The 13,941-nt window shown below is 34.2% G+C and overlaps 2 protein-coding genes across 2 annotated transcripts in view; both read right to left on the reverse strand.

The window, feature by feature from the left end:
• Positions 1-303, reverse strand: part of HELRODRAFT_194593 (hypothetical protein) — a gene marked incomplete at its 3' end in the record, with an annotated part of 8,283 nt that extends 7,980 nt beyond the window's left edge. The window contains exon 1 of the mRNA XM_009032676.1: positions 2-303. The remainder of the gene's footprint in view (position 1) is intronic.
• Positions 304-13,417: 13,114 nt separating this feature from the next.
• HELRODRAFT_145916 (hypothetical protein) lies at positions 13,418-13,819 on the reverse strand (the record flags this gene model as incomplete). Its single annotated transcript, XM_009032677.1, has 1 exon — positions 13,418-13,819. A coding segment is annotated over one exon (402 nt), but the record flags the coding sequence as incomplete, so codon positions are not given.
• Positions 13,820-13,941: the final 122 nt, after the last annotated feature.

Raw genomic sequence — 13,941 nt, forward strand, 5'->3', positions numbered from 1 at the left:
TATCATCATCATCATAATCATCGTCATCTTCTTTTTCCCAATGTAATCATCATCATCATCATCTTCAGTAACATAATCGTCGTCATCATCATCATCATTTTTAAAAATTACCTGTTTTTTATTTTTGGTATTTTTTTGGTGACGAGTTGAAGATCTGAGCTTTCGTTTGGTTTTGATTGTTTTAACATTCTTTACTCGTTTCTGTTTAGCATCACTATCACCACCACCATCATCATCACCATCTTCACCATCATCATCTTTATCCTTTTCAAACTTCACATCTGCATAATTTTTAAGACATCTTCTCTTTTTGCTATCTTTGGTATCTGTTTTGGAAACAGTTGATGACAACCTGGCCTTTTGTTTTGTTTTGGTTGTTTTGACATTTGTAGCTGGTTTTTCTTTCTGTTTGAAATCATCATCACCATCATCATTACCATCACCACCACTATCATTATCATCATCATCCTGATCAACTTCATCTTTATAAATTTTGGATTTTCTTTGCTGTTTCTTATTTTTGGTTGTTATTTTGGAACCGATTGAAGATTTGAGCTTTTCATTTGAGTCTTTTGTTTTAATATTTTTAGCTTTATTCATCTTCTGCTTAAAATCATCATCATCATTTATATCATCTTTGACATCATCATCATCATCAACTTCCTCTTTATAACTTTTAGATTTTCTTTCCTGTTTCTTATTTTTGGTAGTTATTTTGGAACCAGTTGAAGATTTGATCTTTTCTTCTTTTGAGTCTTTTGTTTTAAAATTTTTAGCTTTATTCATCTTCTGCTGAAAATCATCCTTATCATTATTACCAACAGCAGTAGTAGCAGTAGCAGCAGCAGCAGTAGCAACAATATTTACTTTATCCTTCAGAGGTTTTTTATTCTTTGTTAATACCTTGTCAGTGATGTCATCGCATTTTTTTGAAACAGCGACATACCTCTTCAATTTTGTTTTAGGATTTTCCTTTTAAACAAATTTTAAAAAAAAATGTTTAAATTATTCTCAAGCTTAAAATTGCCTTTAAAACTTTTAAACTCCTAAAACTAAACATAACTGACTCATGAATTTGATTATTTATAATAGGCTATGTATGGCTTGGCAATTAAACTCTTCATTGTGCGTATGCATAGCAGTTCTTATGAAATAAGCAGCTTCTATGTACATCAAATAAAAGTTAATGAAAAAACAACTTATTTTTTCTAATACAAACTTTTACTTACTGCTTCTAACTAGCAATCTCGCTTGCTAATTTCCATTGTGGGCATTAAGCCATTAATGTTCAATGCTTTACTAACCTCTGTCTCAAAATTTATTCTTTTTGACAGTGCATTAAAATATTATAATTCATTCCTAATTAAATTAATGAAGAAGAGATGAATCAATGATTAATTTTAATTAATTCATCTATTATTCATTTATTCTTTAATTATTCACCAATTATTTCATCCACTGAAGTAAAAAGTTAGTAAAAAGTAAAAGTGAAAAGCAATGCCAATAAAACTATTACTAATGAATGAATGATTGTAATTTTAATTATCATGAATAAGTAAGCAAATAAAATATTTAATCTTGATTTCTTTGTGGTAGGTGGATAAGTTTGATTGATTGAATGTACTGCCTATTGACTACTACTACTACCACAAGTACTACTATTAGCACTATTACTACTACTACTACTACTACTATTATTACTACTACTACTACTACTAATACTACTAATACTACTACTAATACTACTACTAATACTACTGCTACTACTACTACCTCTACTGCTACTACTACCGTAACTCTGCACTGTGTGGTTTTTTGTATCAAAATTTTAAATACAAGATTACTATTGTTACTAAAATCAAAGCGCACTTGTGGGATAAAGCGTTTGTGAGAACTTGAACGAGCGCTATATAAACTCTACATATATATATACTAAGTGATCAAACTCTGAAGTTTCAGCACACCTCATTTGCATCGCTTGGCTGCCTTCTTTTCAACTGCTGTTTCGCGTTTCTTTTCGTCTTTCCATCCATTTAAAATTTTAAATAACGCCAAAAACTAATTGACAGGACAACTGGGCCGATTTAAACGTCGCCAGTCTTTGCAATTCGTTTCACCGGCTTCACCCGCCCTTTTAAAAGTTAACTTTTACTACTCCTCAACAAGTAGAAATTTTCTAGCACATATTAATATGGAGTAACAATTAATAATCATTTTTTAATGATTTACACGATGAAATTGAAATAAAGCATTATGAAACGCCATGAAAAGTTTTAATCAATAAATCGAATGCATTTTACTTCAATTTTTTTATCAAAAAGTCACGTTTTAAAATAATTCCTTACCAGCCAAAGTGTGCGTGTATGTAGGTATGTAGAATTAAAACCATGTAGGTATGGATCAATGATTCCATCATGGAATAAGAAGTTTCCAAAAATCCAAATGTGACGTTAAAGTGTAAAGAAGTGACAATATTTACACACACACACACACACACACACACACACACACACACACACACACACACACACACACACACACATACACATACATGCACACACACACACACACACACACACATACGGGTAATGATTGATTCTACTACCCAAACTAAAATTATGTATAATAAATCCGTCAACCCTCACAGTTTTTGTAAACCAAATAAATGAGGTAAGGCTTTTTCTATTCCCAGAAAAAACTTTTTATGACCAAAAAATTATAAAGTTTCTTTTTTTCCGACAAAAAAGCTAAAAATCTGTAAATTATACACTTCATTAAACGTTTTTAGATCTTCCATTAGAGATGGATGGAGTCAGACAACTGATGTTAATGCATTCGTGGCTAGTAACAGCAACAATTTCTTTTGCTGTGACACATTTCTGGAAGTCAGGCACATTTCTGGAAGTCAGGTTGTCGAGTTAGCTTAAACGGTAGAAGCGCCATGTTTTCTGGCAGTTATTACGTGATTCGGTTCTACCTAGTTCGAATCCTTTGTCTGAAAGTCAAAACAATGCGGTGTTCGTACGTCGTGTGGTGTGGAATCTTTTTGGTGTGTGGTGTGGGAATCATGTGATGTTGTGTATGCAGCACGAAAGTTTAATCGTAATTGAAGATTACTTTGTAAATAGCTCTGTGCCTGACAGAGCTGGCTAAAAATCTAAAAAATGTCAAATACTTCTAACATCTGAGATGGTTTTATGTTTGTTTGTTTGTCACAAAAACGAAAATAATCGCTTATTATTATCATTTTTCTATTCATTTTAATTCAGCGATCACATGATGACCGTTAAATTTTAAAAATCCGTACTTTTTTGTTTCAAATTTAACAGATGATTTACAAATTACACGACAAAAAAGAAAGAAAAAAGATAGAAAGAGAGAGAGAGAGAGAGAGAGAGAGAGAGAGTGAAAAAGAGAAAGTGAGAGAGAGTAACAGGCAAATATATTCATTGTATTTGCTCATTTCTATGAGTTGACTCATTGACATTACGTGGATGTAAATGTTTACACAAATTGCATGCTGAATGATTTCTGCTCCAGTTGAGAACATTTCCGTTGTTTGGTTTCTTACGTATTCACTGAAATATAAATGACTACTTTTATTTAGCAGGTTGTTTTAAATGGTTGCAGAATGAATGTCTTAAATGTCATAGGAAAATGTTTTTATTGCTTTTTTGGACTTTTCAACTCCTTGATAATGAGTGTAGCCAAAATTTTCTCCAAATAACTAAAAAACATAAACTTCAAAGACATCAAGAATTAACTGGAAACTGTGAATGGTTTTCTAGAATATTCAAACGTTGAATATTGTAGATAGCATCACAGAGTTCTGTTGTGGAATTAATAAGACGATTGAAGGGTGACATGCGCAATAGAGAAACACTGAACATGTACAATCATGAAAAAGCACCTCGGCTCCAGTCAAACTAAGAAGGAAAATTTGAAAATTGTGAAAACTGATGAAGCGATCGGTCTCCACCAAAACATTTACATGAGGTCAGTTCTATTTCTCATTCATTTACTCAACCAATCAAAATTTGTTACTAGTTTAACCATCCAATCACAACTTGATCCCGATTTATCAGTCCAATCATAATTTGTTACCAGTTCATCCATCCAATCACAAATTTGTTACTAGTTCATCCAGCCAATAACAATTCGTTACTAGTTCATCCAACCAATCATATCTATGCTTGTTCCAGCTCCTACCACTGGAATGATGTTTGTAAGTTGAACTTCTTCCACTCAGCTGTACTCATTCAGAGACGGTGGAGACGATGGCGGGGCGAGATGACGATGAAGAGGATGAAGATGAAGGAAGATTTTGCTGTCGTGAGTTTTAAAAATCTTTCTGAGCTGACATTCAGAACACGTCACACATTCAACAGTCGTTGTTTCAAATAAGTGAGCACACAGATGCCATGTATGAAAATGAATAAATGGTGTTCTTTCATATTATGTCGTCCAGCTGACGGAGGAGTACGAGGAGTTCTGCGAGAAAGTTTTGAGGAATTTGAAGGTAGAAGAGGGAGTGGAGATCAACCCAACTCTGAAGAATGTTGAGGAATACTGGGACTGGAAGAAGAGTGAGTGAGTGGTTGATGATGGTGATGACGATGATGATGATGGAGATACATTTGTGATAATGGTGATGATAGTTATGGTGATAATGATACATGTTTTGTTGATGATGAGATTAATATTTATTATTGTTTAAAATGTTTGCCATGCAGAGCTGTCCGTGCTATTTGATTCGTTGGTCAGTTCAACCGGAAGCAGCATGTTGACACGTGACAAATTTTATGAATTTTTCAAAAAAGCCAGAATATTCGCAACTGAAACTGAAATAGATAGAGCGGTGAAAATTTCCTTCAAAGGTTTTTTTGTTTGCTTCAATGTTGTGTAAGTTTCAGTAAACTGGCGCCCGCTAAATATCAGGCAGCACTGGATCCTGCGGGATTAACGTTAGCCAGACTACAAGAGACAAAATCTCATCTATCTCTACTGATTCGTAATAATCTGTCTGCCTATTGTTGTCACTTATCATTGGCCGGCTTTATTTTCTCATTGCTTCTAGTTAAGTTTCACTATGATCGTATTCTAGCAAATGATTTTCAAGAGTAATCACGTTCACTGTGGCTATTTATAGAAGAAATAATAATTCCAAACAAAAATTTCAAATTTTCAATGCAACTGTGCAACACAAAGTTCCCAAAACTAAGCATTTTTTGAAAACATAAAATATCGGCTTTATATGTACTTTAAGAGAAACAACGCAAATGAATGCAGAATGTGGGCCAGCTAAAAATATGTGTTCATTCATTTCTCAAGGCATACGTTTCAAACTGTAAAAAAAAATTCGAAAACAAACTTCACTTTTTAAAACGGGAAACAATCGAGTACAATCCTAAAATATTTACACGTAGTAATGACATAATGATTTATTGAATTGATACAAAATACACACATATGCTATTTATTGATGTTTACCGCACAAACACCATCGTATGTGTCGTATGTATACTGACTATGTTATGGCGTTGTCTGAAACTGAAAAATGATTGTTCTGACTGGTTGTCAGGGTGACAGTCAGTAAACAAGATGTTCGCGAACAATTGCTTCTCATCGATCATACATGGGGACGGTTTATTATTATAACATTTGGTGAATTAGCTTGTCTGTGTTTGTAGTAATAAAAATGTATTGCTTGTATTATAATGATGTTATTAATATATTTTATAATTTGTCGTATCAAATGATGCGACGCTGCTGGTCTGATCTTATTATAACAGTCTCCCGTTTTATTAAAGATTTTAATAAATCCATCTTTTTTTATATTTTTTTTCATAGTTTTAGTACATCAAGGTAGTAGATTATTTCTTATAAAAACGCGAGCAATATTGCTTTCTAGCTTAAAGTCTATCCAAATGTGATATATCATATATCCTAGATCATATATCATATAACTTTTAAAATCAGTGAGTCTCATTTTCACGGCATCGAATGTATAGAATAAAATTTCACTTTATAGGATGTTCGTCACGAGCTCGAATAATTTTCCTACCTGTTCATGTCATGTTGGCGAAATATTCTGATTCCAAACTCATGTCAAAACACCGAAATATGCCAAATGAAGGGAATAACATCACAAGCCGTGATAGGGACAAGTTAAGGCTTATGAATAAACTCGACAACATCTGCAGAAACGGTCAATATACAAAAAGTTTCAGACGTGGAGTTAAACCGAATGAAAGCACTCCTATGATCGAGAAGAGCAAGATTCTGCCACAAGTTACAGAAGTATTAAGTAGTTTGTACGTGGAGCTAAGGAGGTCGGCAGGACACAGCAGTCACGCCAAATATGCCTGTCTGTCTGCTGACGGCACTCTGTTGTTTGCCTGCAACGAAACACCCAACTTCGGTTATAATCAGATTTTTTTCTTTGGGTTTATAAAACAAACTTAACAAACTAGTATTATGTTTGTTTACTATACTATGTGAATGGTGTTTATTGGTTTCTTTTGTTGAAATATGATTTTTTTAATTGAATTTTTTTTAATTAAATTTATTTTTTTAAATAAATTTACCCGTAACTCAAATCTGATGGTTTTTAACATTCAAGTGCTTGACGGGTTTCTATGTCAGTACGTTGCCATTATTTAAATAGAAAAAAACGTTACTGAATTTTAACAACCCTTAACAATCTTCATCCTTCAAAAACTCAGACGCTTAAACGTCGTATGAAAAAACCTAACAGGTAGATTGCTGAGGGGTGAGGTCGATCTGGAAAAGTTCAAGGTCGAATGTTTGAAGGAAACAATTAGAAAGATACAGGCAGATGGTGAAGGTCTTTTCAATGATGATGATGATGACGAAAAGGATGATGACAACGACGATGATGATGACGATGCTAATAATGATAATGATGATACAACATATATATATATATATATATATATATGTAGAGTTTATATAGCGCTCGTTCAAGTTCTCACAAACGCTTTATCCCACAAGTGCGCTTTGATTCTTTTTCTAAAAATCTCTTCATCAATCTCATTTGTTTTCAGCTCTGTTGGCAAATCATTCCACATCCTTGGGCCATACACTGCAAAACTTCTTGACGCCATTGATGAGTTTACCAACGGTTTCTGAAAATCATTGTTTTTGGAAGATCTTAAGAATCTACCCGCCACTGTTATTGGTGTTTTTTTGCACAGATCCATTAGATATTTCGGAGCCGAACCTTGCATACATCGTTTCATCATCACTAAAACTGTGAAAACGATTCTGCTTTCAATTGGCAGCCAATGTAATTCACGAAAAATTGGGGTCACATGGTCATATTTTTTTTCTTGTACTATAAGCTTCGCTGCCCTGTTTTGTATTGATTTTATCCCATATATTGTTGACTTCGGACATCCGCTCAGCAAACTGTTGCAATAATCAACCCGACTGACCACAAACGCATGGATCAGAGATTTTGTTGTATCCAGATCAAGAGAGGCTCTTATGCGGCCAAGCTGTCGAAGCTGAAATGAACAGTCCCTAACGAGATTATTCACATGCTGATGCATATTCAGTGTACTGTCCAACCAGAAACCCAAATTTTTCACCACACCAGTGAACGGCACCATCACAGACCCAAATCTTATGCTCTTTACATCAGTTTTCGAGAGCTGTTGTTTAGTTCTAATCAACATTACCTGTGTTTTTTCCTCATTTAATTTTAGTCTGTACGAACCCAACCAATTCTTTAGGCACATTATTTTCTCTGAGACAGTTCAACCATTTCCCCCACCGACCCCACCCCAGCGCTGCTGATGATCTGTATGTCATCTGCATATGCGTACACGCGCAGATCATTATGTTTCAACAATTTCGCTACTCCTGAAGTGTACAGGAGAAAAAGGAGTGGGCCTAACACTGAGCCCTGAGGAACTCCGTTCTTTATTTCCATGACTGTTGATGCTTGTACCCCGTAGACCACTTCATACGTTCTCTCGCAAACAAATGATGACAACCAACCAAGTACCTTGCCTTTCAAACCAAATTGATTTTTCAAAACCAAATGCAGCACGTCATGATTGACACAGTCGAAAGCTGCACTCATATCCAAAAGTGCCAAGAGAGAAACCCTTTTCTTGTCAACAGCTTCGTACGCATCTACCAACAGACGAGTTAGTGCTGTTTCAGTCGAATGATGTCTTCTGTAGGCAGATTGTGCATACGGCATCAGGTTCTGTTTGTCTAAATGCTGCACCAGCCGTCGTACTACCACTCTTTCAATTAACTTAGACAAGAAAGTTAATTTTGAAACTGGTCTATAATTGCCCGGATCAGACACATCTAACTGTGGTTTTTTCAACAGCGGCGTGACAATTGCATGCTTGGCTATCTTTGGTAAAATTCCATCTCTCAAAGATGCATTGACCATGACAGTTATGAAGGGTAGAAGAACATCCAGAAACTCCTTGAGAATGTATGTTGGGACAGGATCACCTGAGCATGTCAAAAACATAGAGTTATAAAAACCAGTATGATGATAATGGTGATAACGATAATGATGATGAAAATGATAATATAGATAATGATGAGACTGATGAAGAGAAGATAATGGCGCCGATGATGACTTTATGACTTTACTCAACTCCAAAAAACATTCCCAAACCAGACAACGTCTGCAACGGAAACGACGTCGCTGTAATAGTGATGCTTGGAAGCAGATCAGCTGTAGACAAGGAACGCTTGAGTTGGCTGAGGAGCAACCTTTTGAAACTTGCCGACGATTTGGAAGAGAACAGCGGACTGGTTGTCTACCTCTCTTGGAGTCAGTTGTTGTTTTTTTAATCATTTCTCTAGACTTCTTTTAAAAATTTCAAATTTCAATATTAAAAAAACTCTTAAGTGATGATGGGATATGTGGTTTTCACGCGTATTCATATACGCTGTGTGTGTTTGTCGTTGAAACCCCTGAAGCAAACGCAAACGAGAGAGAGTCACCTTTAACCTTTATTGGTTACTCTATAGACAGTTGAGATGTACCTATATCTATTTTGTTTTGTTTTAACTTTCTCTAATAATAAAGCTGTAACAACAGGTGATCTGACAGATGAGGAAACCAACAACAGCACGGACAACAACCTCACAAACAACGAAAAAATTAATCCAAGCTTCAACGACAACAATAACGAAACCAACAACGACAACCATGAAAACAGAGTAAACATGATTGAGTTAGATGAGAGAAGATATATATACAAATTGACGCCAGATGTCAGGTACAACGTCAAATTTCTGGCTAGCGACATACAGAGGATGGTCTGTGGAGGGGGTGGGAACATTTTAAATGAAAAATATTTCATTGTATTCAAAAATTTTCGGTATCCAAGAAATAGTTACTTAACATTACTTAAACGACGGCATAGTTATTCAAGTCAATTAATTAGACTTAATTAGTCAAATAAATTAATTTATAACAATTGTCCATGTTTAATAAGCAAGCTAATGAAACTAACTCATTATTATCATTCAGCGTGTCCCTTCTGCCGCACGCAGACTACAGAAAAAGGGCGCCAAAATAAATTTTGGAAAATATTCAACGATGTCAAAAACTGCAGTGAGAATGGTGAAGATGATGATGACGAAGATGGCGATGACATCGAGAACATAAATGATGATGACAATATTGATGAATCTAGTGAAGGTGACGACGATTGTGATGACGATGACGTTAGTGAATCTAGCCACGAAGGCGATGGTGAATATGATAATTCTAGTGACTATGATGATTATGACGATTACAATGGTTATGATGGCCAGTTTGGTTATAGAAACAATCAAAAGAACAATCGCAATATCATGTCCTCCTTGAAACTCGGTAAGCGTTGATCACTTTTTAACATTTTTTTGGTCACTTTTTGAAATTTATTGGTCACTTTTCAAAACTTTTTAGACACTTTTTTGAACTTTCTGACTTATTGATTACTTTTTATAATTGAAACTTTTCATTCGTCACCTTCTAAACTAAATAACTTTTATTATAAAATTTCAAACTTTAAAAATTGTGAACAAGAAAAAATTAGTCCTAAACACTTTCTTCAAACCTGATTTCGACAAGTGGAATTTTATTCGTAGCCTAATTTAGACAAAAAACAAATTAACTATATAACGTCGAGTTCCACAAATGCATAAGAAAAATAAAATAAAACAACTAATAACATCTCAAATATTACAACGGAAAAAATTTTTTTATTTTACACTTTTAAAATAGAATTTAAAGCATTTTAAAGAATACTACACACACACACACGATAAAGGCAGCAGTTTTATCTGCTAACAAATCAGTTTTTTTTACCAGGCCCGAATTGCTTTATACTACACAGGTTTAACAAAGGAAGAACTATTTGAACTGGCATCAACTTTGAAAGTGCCTAAATTCATTTCAGATCAATTTGCTGGAAATATTTTAAAATCATCAGCAGGTACCTACATGCAGTTTATTAACTATTTCGTTTGTGGCAATGTTCCGTGTTAATGAGAAAATATTTTCTGCATAATGTCATTAAATGAAACAACAGAAACAGAATTTTTAATTGGTAATTTCTTCTTTAATTATCTACTAATTAATTAGTTAATTACTAAACTAATTATAACTAATTCAAAAAGTTAAGTATGATATAAATTAAAAAGTTACTTGACCACCGCAGATCTGAAGTCGACGTGGATGAGACCTACGGTAGGTGGTAGGGCGGTTTGTTCCTGGCAAGGTGAATCTTCTTTTTTGAGATATCTTTAAAAGATTTTGTAAACAGAATGATCCAAAATGCAGGGCGACCTTAATAGTTTCTAGCTTTATTTTGTATTTTCCGAGCTCAGTCGTCTGTATAACGTAAGTGAACGGATGTCTGACTTGAAAATACCAAAAAAAGTAGATGACATCAAAGTCGCTATTCCTTTTTTGTGTTGATTTCATTGAATATGCTTCCACCCAGATTTCAGAGTGAAAATGTCTGAACTTGATACCTCTATTGGTTCTCAATTTTTGACTTGTTTACAAATTGTCTTCACGTCTAAACTGCAGCGAGAAAAGTTTGTTCACCTGCCTATATTAGCCTCAAAAGCAGAAAGTCCGGCAGCCGTTGAAAAAGTGACTGGTGTCGGAAGAGCTATGCAACTGGCGGTTGAATTCATTCATGCTTGCAATCGCAGCAATTTAAAATAAACTCAGGCCGATGTTGCAACAATGACGTCTGATTATGATATCAACCAAAAGAGGTTTAAGTTAAAACTATTTATTATTTGTAATATTTTTTTAAATTTGCTTTAGTTTTTTGTCTGAAAATATATTTTCAAGCTTCATGTGTTTTCAGACGATAATTTCTAGAACGTTTGCCAAACTGTAAAATATTTTTCGTAACAGAATTTTGTAATACTCGTTTGTTGCCTTTACAAAAGTTTCGTTAAAAAATCAAATAGATGCAATGATGAAGTTTCGAAAAGTAAATTGGAAAAAATTGGTAACAAATTCTTCTAGCTTTTTATAAAATTTAATAATTTAATTTAATAAAAACACAATATAAAAATACATATATGAAATCTATTACACGCACTCTTAACAATAACATGTACGCACACGGGGATAACATGCAACATGTCTGTACGTTTTTAAAACTTTGAAACATGAAGTTATGTAGAATTTATTATTTAGAAGAAGTTATTCACAAAGATGATTTATAAGTAAAAGGCTTTTGTTGCATTAAACCACAACAATGAGCGCAAGCCTGTCGTTTTTTTGAAATGTTACTATTGTTGTTGTTGTTGCTGCTGCTGTTGTTGTTGTGTTGTTGTTGTTAATAATATTAATATGTTATTGTTGTTGTTGTTATTATTAATAAGAATATAAAATACAATATAAAATATAAATTACATTTTTAAAATAATAAAAATTGCTATAAACTATTGCAAATGATATATAAAGAAATAAACTTTTTTAAAGCTTCAGGAAAAAAAAAAATTAACACACAATTTTCAAGTTAACTGAAGAATGAACAAAGGGAACTGAGAATGAAAAAATGGCGGAATTGTGGTGAAGAGTGAATCCTCTCGTTATCCAAATTTACTTAAAACGTCAGCCAGAACACTCTCAACATTTTCCACTTTTTCTTCCTCTTCCTCGAATATGCAGAGGACGATCCAGACGAAATTTGTTAACGCGTGAAATTTCAATTGTACCATGTAATCGTGATTATCGTGATCGTCATCGTTGTCGTAAATTTTGTGGCTGCGGTGGTAGCGATGGCTGTTTTTCAAATTTTTTTTGCTGTTCGCGCGATTGCCGCTTGGTTCTTTGAAAGAGTTTGCCACCAACGACTGCCTCGTTAAACTGAGCACGTTGAACTCTATACCGCTAAATTTAAGTTTAGAACGTGCCGTTGTGGATCGGTCAGTAGTTGAATCAATTCTGGGTAGTGGCCTGGGTTGTTTCTTTTTTTTCCATTTCATACCAGAATCATTGTTAGCGCTGTTTTCTGTTTCGACATTGCTTGAATTGAATAAAGCAATTAACTCTCTTCGCTGGTCATTTCTAATGGCGTAAGTGTTGTTAGATTTTGCGAATGACTTGTCCTTCGGATCAAAAGAGCAGCAAGCCATGAAATCAAATTTCATTTCTTTTGTATATTCATTTAAATACTCAGCCCAGCCCTTCAGACCACACTCCAAAATGTTTGGCTTCGCTGAATTATTCTGTAATTTAATAAAGTGTTGTTTATTTCAATGTTACTTCAATTAGTTTTATTTTTACGAGATAAATTTCAAATTATTGATTGAAAAATGAATTTCTTTTAAATCACCTTAAAAACTTCATTTGCATTTATGTACGGTAACAGTTTACTTATTCTTGCACCGTGTTGAATTTTTGACTGAAAGTAAAATTGAAAATTTATTGTAAATTTATTGTAAATTAAAATTGGACAATAAAATTGAAAATTTATTGTAAAAAGAATAAAAATATTAAATAAAATTTGTTTCATTCCACAAACTCAATCTCATTTTGAAACGAACGAACGCCTGTTTCAATTAAACCTAGCAAGACTAATGTACCTATTGTCTAAAACCAAGCATTCACTATCGCCATCCGAATAAGGATAACAAGGAGGGGGGTTGCCGCGGGCTGAAGTTTTCTGTTTGTCTTAAGCAGAAAAAAGTTGCCAACGCGCCCGAAAAATTTTTAATTGCGCTCCTTGGCAACATCAGCAGCAAAACCAGGTTCAACTGAAATTGTATCTTGTAACTTCTCCGGATGATGTTCAGCAATCTGGGGATGCGCTCCATCTTCCAATTTTTCAGATTGATCATTAACAATCTGTGGATTTGGTCTGTCAGTTACTTGAGCCAGTCTAAAATCTTCATCTCCCCATTTATCGGGTCGAAATGGATTAATACCAGAACTGGAAAAACCACTTAAAATGTTTGCAGGTGTAGATGCCTTAGACCAAGCCTGTCCAGAAATTTCTGCTAGATCATATATCGAAACTGTCTTTCCAGGATGAGAAACAAGCCACGAATCAATTTCTCTGTTAAAGTGGCGTTTGAATGGCCCGTAAACACTGACATCCAGTGGTTGTAATTTATGAGATGTGTGTGGGGGAATGGTTAAAAGGATTACTCCATTTTTTGAGGCCATATCAATGAAATCAATGCTCAAATGAGATTCATGATTGTCCATGATCAATAGTGCTGGTGCTGCCTTTGAAGGTTTTGCATAAGTACAAAAATGCTCAAACCATTTCTTAAAAGTTGATTCTACCATCCATCCTGATTGATGAGCATCTCCGGAAGATCCTGGAAACCCATTTCTTAAAAATGCTTCTTTAAAATGGACACGTGGAAAAATATAGAAAGGAGGTATTGATGATCCACAAGCATTAACTGCATTACACA

Source organism: Helobdella robusta (assembly GCF_000326865.2).
Source record: "Helobdella robusta unplaced genomic scaffold HELROscaffold_86, whole genome shotgun sequence".
In the NCBI taxonomy this organism is placed as follows: domain Eukaryota; kingdom Metazoa; phylum Annelida; class Clitellata; order Rhynchobdellida; family Glossiphoniidae; genus Helobdella; species Helobdella robusta.